Source organism: Ixodes scapularis, unplaced genomic scaffold (assembly GCF_016920785.2).
Source record: "Ixodes scapularis isolate PalLabHiFi unplaced genomic scaffold, ASM1692078v2 ptg000058l_1__unscaffolded, whole genome shotgun sequence".
NCBI lineage: Eukaryota > Metazoa > Arthropoda > Arachnida > Ixodida > Ixodidae > Ixodes > Ixodes scapularis.
The window spans coordinates 2,225,114-2,235,827 of NW_024609900.1; the positions used below are offsets into that span (position 1 = coordinate 2,225,114).

At 48.3% G+C, this 10,714-nt stretch overlaps 1 protein-coding gene across 1 annotated transcript; it reads right to left on the bottom strand.

Annotated features, from left to right (window-relative positions):
• Positions 1 to 8,655: 8,655 nt before the first annotated feature.
• On the bottom strand, positions 8,656 to 9,396 carry LOC120843355. The gene has a single exon (XM_040214696.1). The coding sequence runs from the start codon at positions 9,394 to 9,396 to the stop codon at positions 8,656 to 8,658; it is 741 nt and encodes a 246-aa protein (XP_040070630.1).
• Positions 9,397 to 10,714: the final 1,318 nt, after the last annotated feature.

The following is a 10,714-nucleotide window of genomic DNA, read 5'->3' on the forward strand; positions in this document are numbered from 1 at the left end:
TCCCGACGTGGCATCACAGCTCATCGTGGCCGCCAATTTCACCTTGGACCCTTGCGGAGCTTACACCAAGTACGCTTGCCACAACATGGACGCCCTCAGCAAAAAGAAAGTAGACAACCAGTCCTTGGAGGCGCTTCATATATCCGCCACCATTGGTCTATTTCGAAGTCCCGCCGGAAAATATATCGCTGCGTTTCATCGAAGCTGCCTGTTTACCCTAGGCCAGGGCTCCGATCTGCCCGAGAAAGCCATGACTGCACTCGTAGAAACTACCGGAGTTTCGAAAACCATGAGTCCGACGGACGTTCTTCGCGTTCTGATTCAGCTGTCCGTGCTGCACGGCCTTCACACACCGGTCAATATAATGGTGATCCAACTTTACGGAGAAAGCAACGTTTTCACAATGACCCCCGATGTGCACTCTACCTTCGCCGGAGGTAGATACGATTACGTGCGACAAAAAGTGCTCACCGCGTACAACGAAATATTGCGAGTCAACGTGTCAAAAGAAGACATGTCGAAACTGCACTCGTCGTCACCAAAAACGAAGCTAGGGAGTATGACGTGTAGCGATAGCTTTCAGGTCTTGCACACACTCGTTTCAGGCGTTTCTCAACAAGAGTGGATCGCCATGGCAGCTCCATTTCACGTCGGGCCAACACCGAGTGTTATGTGTTACTCGGACGTCGACTTCATCTGGGAAATATTGCACGCCCTAACCTCGGACTCCGAACGTCGGGAAGTTCAGCTTGCTCTTCTCTTGGTCACGTGCAGCGTCGACCTCGTCTTGCGTCGCTACCCGCATCAACCGAACACCAAGTCTCTAATTTCGAGGTGCGAGAGTTGGACCAACCAACTGACGCCCCTCTGGAGAATCGTCGCTACGAACAACTAACGGATTCACGGAGGGACCGCGATGTGCGGGGCATTTTCATCGCCACGAAGAAGGCCGTCATTGGTGACGTGCTGGAGCTCTTGCATCCTGTAGACGCGAAGGAAGCTGAACGCCTCCTGTCCACAGTACGCCTTGTTCTACCAAAGCAGCTGATCCCCGATGATCTGCCGCTCTCAGAGGCCGAACCCAACTACTATCTGAACGCCCTTACAATGAAGCTCTACCGAGTCACTGTAGACAAGCGGCTTGAGGCGTTTGTCCTAGACCCGTATGAGTTCAACCACGCGTCGCTGGAGACGACCATCAGGCGTCTCCATAACGACGTCATTCTGGTGCCTTCCTTAGCCTACCCCTTGTTCAGGTTCGGCGACGACGTGGATCCCGCCATCAACGCGGCTACGGTGGGCGTGGAGATGGCTTTCGAGATGTGGAGTCTCGTGTTCGACTTCCACAACTGGTCCGAGGAAAGTGCCTCCAGAATACGAGAGCACGTCGCTTGTTCTTCCGTCGGGATCTCGGGGGGCCGCACTTTGCACGCCAAGGCCCGCCTGTCCATCAAATCGGCGTCCGCATCTGTGCGAGCGGTTGGCAGACCCTGGCACCTGCCTCAGTACGTCTGGGGCCACAACCGTCTGTCCAGGGCACAGATGTTCTACATGAAGTTCGCCACGCAATACTGCGCCGGGTGGAGGGGAACGAATTCGGTAGACGAAGTGCTTACGAGCCTTCGCGACTTCAGAGAAACCTACAGCTGCCCCCTTTCTGCGAGCACGGCCGTCAACTGTTTTTTCGATTACTAATTTTAGGGATTGCGTCCAACCTTTCAGTATGCATTTCCGATTGATCTGTTCGCTCCTCACCCATCTTGTTTGATGCAACGCATCGGTTATCTAGTCTTGCCGAATGTACTTTGGAGAAAAACTTGGAAATCGAAATACTCAAATTTGAACGAAATCTGCGAGTTTTTCGCACAGCAGCCAACGCAGCCGATGCTACGATCAATAGAGCCAATCAAACAGCTTCAAAAATCAATCATCTGTGCTAATCGTTGTTGTGCGTTTGCCATTACCAACTAAACCAATAACGCAGAGTAAATGCGTCGTGATATTGCACTTTTGTTTCCAACCGTGTTTGGTTTAGCCTGCTATTGCAAACCGACAAGAAAAAGAAAAAAAGAAAAAACGAACGCCGTGACTATGCACTTTAGGCACTGCTTGATCGGTTCTATCCGATGGTTGCCTCAGCTGCAGTCAGGTATAATATGAAACAAAGTATAGGGCCTCTGAACTCGTCAAACACAAAGCCGAAGTTGACGGAGCCCACCGATTGGCCTATCGCGACGATGACTTCGCGCTTTTTTCGCCGACGTCCATTCGACACACCGCGATTTTTCGGCTCCGACTTTGTGTTTGACGAGTTTAGGGCCCAATGTCACTTTCTGTTGTCTTTCTGTGCTATTCCAGGCAAAATATAATGAATATTATGTTATTTTGAGCAACTGTGTTTATTCTTACAACCAGAAGCCGGGGAAAGAAAAGTCATTTCACGCCTCTTTTTGTCTTTTTGTCAAGATGTAAATCCAAATTTTTAAAAATTATTTAGACAGAAAAATAATTACCGTGCAAATTGTTATTAGGCAAAGTAAAAATGTTTTTTTGTCTTTAGTCGGGGACACGTTTAGTGTAAAGTGGAAGCTCCTCCCCCCTCTTTCCAATTTACTAAACCTCTCACCCACCAAAAATATATTTATGTGGATGGTTTTTTTGATCCCAGTACAGGGGGGCTAAGCTCGGCGCGGCGAGATCGAGGCGAGTTCTCTGCCAAACTCGCCGACCGCCGCGATTGGTCGGCGCCGTGCATGACGACACGCGCCGACACTCCCCAGATCGTGACGTTAAATGGAGGGTTTGAGGCAGTCGGAGAGTTGCATATTCGGAACTCGCGGCAAGATGCGGTGACGTCATTGTGACGTGACAGAAGCCGCCGCGGATGGGAAAAGCTTGCCGGCTCCGACCTAGGCGATTTTCGGCGAGTTGGGCGCGAGATCAGGGAGAAGCGTCCAAAATGGCAGTGTTTTCGTTCGTGTTTTGCCGTCGGCATAGGCAGAACCGTTTATACTGAGAGAGTTTGGCCGATGGGCGGAGCTTGTTGGCCGCTAGAACAAGCGGATTTCGCGATAACACAATATGGCGTCACTTCTTTGTCTTGTTCATTCCTGAGAAATCGCGTAGAGTTCCTATGAGTCAGAGCCACAATATGGCGGACGGAAGTAGTCATCCCCCGGTTGTCAGACTACGCTGCTTTGGTTGTCAGACTGTCAAAATCTCCTTAAGAAGGCCAAACTCTCTCAGTATAAACGGCTCTGGGCATAGGTATTTAAACCACGCCAATGTGTTTGACATGAACGACGTTCATTTTCAACAACACTATCGCCTCTCGAAATACGCGGTAAGGTGGCTGTGCGATGAAGTGCGTGGCGAACCGGGCTTGAGGCGATGGAGCCGTGAATGAACCGTCGCCCCCGTCGTGAATCCTACATCCAAATTCTACAAAGTGAATCCTAGAAACAAATGTGTTTTTACGGCAATCTGCAACCAGGAACGCAATTTACCATTACCTACAGGCTTTTACAATTATTTTGATGGGTTGCTGTGCTGCGTAGATGCAAGATAAACGCCCTTGATAAATTCAAACTAAAACAGATGATAGAAGAAAAGCAATATACATGAATGGCGCAGACTAACAACTGTGTAATTTCTCATCTTTCTTCTTCCACACCGTATTTTGACAAACTAATTGGCCGTTAGTTGTTTATACAGCAGGAGAACATGCCAGAACATTGCGACATTGTCACCTCCTGTAGATAAGCAATTTAGCCAGTGCAGTATGACTGCCAGTCTAGGGTCTTTAACGTGCACCACGTAGTAGTGATACACGACCGCATGCCGGTACGATGCTCGTCAACATCGAAAAGGGCAGGGATGGGGGTGAATACACTATCCTGGGTTCTGCAGCGCGAGCTTTCGCTCCACGTGCACCCTATTCTGAAAAAAAAAATATTCTGGCTGTGTGGCGGTGTGGGGGGAGAAAGTTGAGAAAGAAATTACACAGTTGTTAGTCTGCGCCATTCCTGTATGTTGTTTTTCGTCTATACTCTGCTTTAGTTTATATCGCTATCAAGAGCGTTTTTCTTGCATCTACGTGGCGCAGCAAACCATCATCACATCCAAGCAATGTTTGTATAATTAGCATCCCTGCTGTTACCTATTCTTATTTGTCATTTACAATTTAAATTTAAAAAAATTGGGCTGTATGTATGTTGATACTGCCTAAAACTTGGTCTGCCTCAACGGGGAAGATTCTCCCAGCTGTAGATGAGAAATTTAGCCATGCAGTGCCGTACAACCGCTAGCCTGGGGGGCTATGTTGCGCTTTTTGCACTCCCAGGAGACTAGGGAGAGGGAAGTGACGTCAACAACGCAGCAAATGCAGATTGGATGTTGATTTTGTTTTCTTCTGTCAACATCCATCTGCATTTGCTCTAGTCGTTGACGTCACTTCCCTCTTCCAAGTCTCCTGGGAGTGTAAAAAGCGAAACATAGCACCCCTGGTGTATTTAACGTGCACCACGCACTTCCACACTTCAACCAGGATGACAGAATCTCTCTGGAGGACCTACATACCACACCTACGATATCTACGAGCGAAACAGAAGGAACACCAAGGCGAGCCGGTCAGATTTTTGGGCGAGTCCTCTCTTCCCGCAGACATAGAAAAGGTCCTGGAGAAAGGCCCCAAAGTTTGTACGGCTCCGCGCATACAGGGAGTACAGATGCTGTCGACTGTACGCGACGCTGCTGCGAAAGCTCCGGAAAATGACAGGACCAGATGTATTGATGGATGTGTTGAGGTTTTGTCGAAATCCGGACATGTTAAGAACAAGATAATGAGTCCTAGAGTGGTCGATTATTTCAAAACAGATAATTTGAATCTCCTAGTTTCAGATAAGGAAGGGGGATTTGTAGTATGCTCCACCAATATGTATTTACAAAAGGCGACTTTAGCCATACAAAAGAACTTCAACTATTTGCAAGATAAAAAGACCAAAAAGGTGAAAGCTAAAGCACTTCAACTGTGCTTCAAGCTTGAGTTAACAAATCTGAAAAAGCTGATTACCGCATCCAAGAAAGATGTTTTGGATTTGTTCTTTACGGCTAAAGCACACAAAGTGGAATGTCCCTTCCGTGTGGTCGTAACTGAAAAAGGTTCTTGGGAAGGAGCTATGTCAAGGTTCCTATTTAGTCGGTTATCAAACCTCCGCCTGGAAAATCCGTTCCTGATTTCAAACTCAGAACAAGTTATACAGGATCTAAAAAATGACAACGTACTAGTACAATATGGTTTTTCCCTTGACGTGGAAGATTTGTTTTATTCAATACCTCATGACCAACTGTCATAGCTGTAAACGAATGTATCGAAGAAAAGGGTACCGTGCCTTTCCAAAACAAATCTGGCGTACATCTCGAATCATTCTTGGAGTTACTGACATTCTACCTAGCATCCACAGTCGTCTCATTCAACGGGAATACTTACCTGCAAAAGAAAGGAATTTGTATTGGATCATGTGTGGCACCAGTGTTACGCGACATCTTCTTATCCAAATGCGATCGGGCCATCGCCCAGCGGGTATCCAACATCCAGGTGTCAACAATATACAGATATGTGGACGATTATCTCGTGCTACTAAAAAACAGACCTGATGTAAATAACGAGCAACAAATCAACAATATACGTTCAATCTTCACTGAAAACGCACAAGGACTCAACTTTACACACGAGCTACCGACAGGCGACAGCCTTCAATTTCTTGATCTACAGATGATGTTCCAACAAAACCACACTTGCTGGATGTACATGCCACGCTCAAGAAAACAATTACTCCAATATGAGTCCTCCCATTCAAAACTCATTAAAATGGCTATAATCAGAAACTCTCTTACCGCAGCCCTAAAAAAGTCATGTGACCACACGGCAAAACAGAGCTTTGAGACATAGATAAACCGACTCAAGACCTCTGGTTATCCAAGTCCCACCTTGTACGATGTAGCAGAAAAAATGATCAACATCCACAGACAGAAAGACAAAGCCAAGAACAAAGGACAACGCCCGGCTGTAATACCCTACATTCACCGGGTATCACACAACATGAAAAAGGTGGCAGCCAGGTATGACATCCCTGTCGTCTTTTCAGCACCAGACAAGCTAAGGAAGCTTTGTCCTGTGATAAATTCCCCACTAGACGGCCGCAACGAATGCGGTCAGAGGCACAAGCAAACATATATACCTTGCCAAAGCCAGGTTATATATGAAATCCCTTTCACCTGTGGCAGAGTATATGTTGGTCAATCTGGCCGGTGTGTGAACACCAGGTTACGTGAACACGCTGCGTCACTCAAATCAACACCATCGGGGCATCTTGCAGTGCACGTAAGAGACTGTCACTGCAAGCCGAAACTTACAGAGACAAGGATCCTTCGAAGTTATCGTGAGAAGACATCAAGGGAAATATACGAGGCACTGGCCATAAAAGAAAAAGAGAACTCGTGTGTCAGTGCACCATCAGTGGCATTGACTGAAAAAGAACTCAACTACCTTAACTTTCCTACTTAAGGTGGTTTCTTTGGTTCACTGTGGACAACTTCTTCCTTTCTCTCTGCTAATTTTCCGTTTTTTAACGTAACGCCTTCTTCCTTTATTGTTATTTCTCAGTTCCTTCAACGTAACTTCCTCTTCCATCAAGACCGTTTCATTTTGGGAATTTTTCATACCGAAAAGAAAGACGAGAGAGAAACGCTACCTCTTTCTCGTCTTCTGTGTGATTATTAAAACGACAGTTGTGAGTTAGCGCTTGTACCGTCAGTTTGTTCTTGACCTTCGCGCTATTTATTTCGAAAAAACAAGGAAAAGAGTGCCGATGCTCTAATACCCCTGTTACACGAGCATCCTTAACCGTGGTTAACTCAGCTTTAACTGCTGTTACGTGGCACCACAGTCACCGCACTATACTCTCAGACAGCTATTTCAGAAGAAGTGGAGAGCGCTCGTGCACTGCTTCGATGTGTGCTCAAGATGCTCAAGCGCACGTTCGCCCATAGCTTTGACTGCATAGCCAAAGAATGTTGTCGGCCAGTATTGTGCGCTAACTGTGGCTTAGCGTAACGGCAGTTAAGTGCGCCCGTATAACAAGGGTATAAGTGTATAGTCAGTTACAGGTTAAGAAAAAAGCTGCACATCGATATGTATTCATCCGCCGTCAACTTACCGGCAATCGCTCCCGAGCGTCCTCGTGACGTCACGGCCTCTGCGGACCAATCCTGATTTTTTTTCGGACGAAAGCTTCCAATATGGCAGCCTGGACCTAACAACAGGACACCAGCATTTTTCAGCGAATATGCTGGTCTTGCCACGGTATTTTACTAACGCGAGGCCATGCCGCAAAGTCTCAACGGTAACGACTTGCGTTCGCAGTAGCTTTTGTGCGACGACGTGATGATCCGGCGATGGTATCGCCATCGGAAAGTTCGAAGCGGACGCAAGGCTTAGCATCGCTGGGCCGCTTGTCTGACGTCGTCTTCTTTTTTTCCTCTCGTTGGAGGTCTGCGTTCCCTGCCTCGAGTCGCCTGTCAATACAGTGCCGGTATTGTCGTTTTTCTTCCCTGTGGAGTCCGTGGGGCGAGATGAAAATGCAGCACTCATCATCCAGTGATAACAACAGTATGTATGAGCGAGATTAGCAGCACGAGTGAACTGCCGGCATCCCCAGCACCGGGTTCCTTTGCTAGGCATTGCCTGCGCCCTCGCTTGCAACGGTGGATAAATAAACGAAGTGTAACTACTGAAACTACGTTGTACGGCGTCATTCACTCAGTTGTCAACCGTGCAACTCCTCCCAGGTTTTCGTCGCTATCAATCAAATGGTAAGTGACGATTGCTATAGCGGCCTCCTTTGCACCTTCGATTGCATGTAGGGAGGATAAAACCAGTGGTATGCACGATACCTACCTTTTCCCGGTGTCGTTTGAACTGACATTCTTTGTGTTAACGCTCATCCGAGAGAGCTATAAAACATTAACAGTACTAAAAGAAACGAGCTATAGAAGTAAACAGACAAAGTGCAAAGCTTGTTAAATAGCGCGAATCTTGGCAAGTGAAAGTTAGCTCTCCCCATTTCTAACACGAGTCGCTGTTCTCGTAATGCTCGGCATTACGAGAATGTAAACCATAAAACTCGGCATGATAGTAGGAGACTGAGGTTGTAGGCAAGGCCTATAAGCTCAGCCTCCCTATTGCACCGCACAATTTGTGAATTGGGGTGATATCCATACATATATCAATACGGACTCTCCGTTTCCGTTCTAACTGCGCTTACCACAGGCGGTGACCCACTTGGTCGAGGTGCATGGAGGAACTCCAAGCTCTGAGTTGCACCTTCTAAGCCTTTGGGCCAGCCGATTCGAGGAAGTGGAACAGTGCTGAGGGATTGGAAACTCTATGCTGCTCACTTACGGCCCAGTGGAATATGTAGGGCAGACCTTAAAGACCTCAAAAAGCCTTGACCAGTGCAATGAGGTAATGAAGCACAACATCACGTCAACATGAGACACGGGAGACGTGTACGACACGCATCCGATTTTACAGCATATGAGTGGTCCTTAAAAGGACCGTTTTGTTTTTAGGGTTGATCACCCTTGATGTTGACATCACGGGTCGCCGAGAGGCCCCACACTGGACATGTCACTCTCAGAAGAAGTGTCACCTTCATTAAGAGCGATGACGATTGGCTCGATGTGAGCACTTGTCGTTCCTCCTTGTTTGAAGCTTTCTTCCACTTCGACGGCATGCCTCACAGCGTTGCACCAGTTACTAGCCGTGACCTGCTCAGCTTCTTCTTTGAGGAGTCTCTCAACGTCGCCAATCTTGAACATTGCGTTTCGGGCTGCGACACGATTCTTGATCTGTGCCCAGATGAGTTCAATTGGGTTGAACTCACAGTGGTAGGGTGGAAGCCTGACCACTGTGCAACCAGCCCTTTCTGCAGCAGTGTCCACACGGTACTTCACGTACTGCGGCTTGACCGACGACACGATCTCAAGGAGCTGCCTCTTCAGCATCTTGGCGTCCCAAGCAATACCTTTCGACGTGAGCCAGCCCTGGATGAGCTCCTTCCGGGAACTGGTCGTCGGCACCGCCTCTAATTGCCGGGAATGGTACGGGGCATTGTCCATTACGATTACACTCCCCGTCGGCAGTTTTTGGAGGACATCGTCGAACCACTTTTCGAACCGAGGGCCGTCCAATTCCTCGTGGTAGTCGCCGGTTTTTTTGCCGCGGAAGACGTCCAGGCACCCAGGGACAAATCCATCTTCGCTGCCGATATGCGTAACGATGAGGCGCTGGCCCTTCCCCGACGGCTGCTTCAGGCCCTTTGTGAGACCTCGCATGAAGGCGTCGTGGGACGAGGTCAGAGTGCTGTCCACCCACACCGTCGAGGCAGTGTGCCCGGCCGTCACCCACGTCTCGTCGAGGTAAAAAATCTGGCGGCCCTCTTGCCTGTGACGCGTGATGTCCCGCAAGTACGCCTGCTGCCAAGCGACGATGTCGTCTCGCTCGACTATGAGCGAGTTTCGAGCCCTCCTTTCTCGCCTGAAGCCGATGTCAAGAAGGAGACGACGCACGATCCACGCCTGCAGCGAGGGGAGTTCTGGGCTTGTGCGGAACTCGGCTGCTATTTTTTCAACCGTGGGCATCTCGTTCCGGCGAAAAAACCGATGCACACACGATCTTAAGGCACGCAGCACCAGGTCACCGTACTTGGCAGTACGCCGCTTCTTGCCTGCATTTGTTGGGCGCTTCCGAGAGGGTGACGCGAGTTGCCCATCATTCGCACTTGCCTCCTTCTTGATTGCAAGCACACTGGACACGCTGACACCTGCCAGTTTGCTGACTGCCTTGCAGGCCTCAATCACGTCGAGGTCGGGCTCCGTATGCCGCATCCGAACGTACATGTTCCGAAGGAGGTCTCGTTGGCCGCTGCTCAAGATGTGGCCGCTCTTGCGCTTCTTGAACCAGCGTTTTGGCGTAGACGGTAGGTCTCTCGACCAAGAAGAATTCGAAGAATCACTTTCCGCAGCTTCCTCGTTGGGATCCATGACGGAAAACATGTGGAACACACAACCGGAGAACGACTTTCCGAATCGCGAATTCGTCGAAACCGGAAACGCAAAAGATTTTCTATTCAACAAATCAACTAAACATACACTATTCATCTATAAAGTATATAAAACTAAGAAAAATAAGGTAATTTGCATTAGTTACGAAATAATAATGTCCTTTCTTTTTTTTTAGTTTTTCAAAAAAGTCTGGTTCTCGACTACCGAAACCGAAACCACTGGAAGACAGAAGTTCAGACAGCTATTTAGACAGGAAGTCAGTTAGAAGGCGAAACATTAGACATGACCCCTGTCCATTAATACTGAACCCGTGCGTGGACAATAACGTATCTCAACTTCTTTAAGTATCGTGAATAAACTAAATTATTTATGTATTGGCCTAGAAGACGTTTCTTTAAGAGGGATAAAACGGCGTTGCTACGGAGCTATTTTCTTTGACGGCGTAGTCATTTCAAGCGGCACTTTACGCTTGTGGGCGGAGCTCCAGCTTTTTTCTTAACCTGTAAAGGTGTATCCACACGACGGACCGGGCCGCGGACCGATAGATCACGTGATGCGCGGCCCGCGGGCCGCCCGGCTGCAATGAGCA

Excerpts from the sequence above, each read along its gene's own strand:
- LOC120843355 (XM_040214696.1), bottom strand. The coding sequence starts at position 9,396 with ATGCGAGGTCTCACAAAGGGCCTGAAGCAGCCGTCGGGGAAGGGCCAG.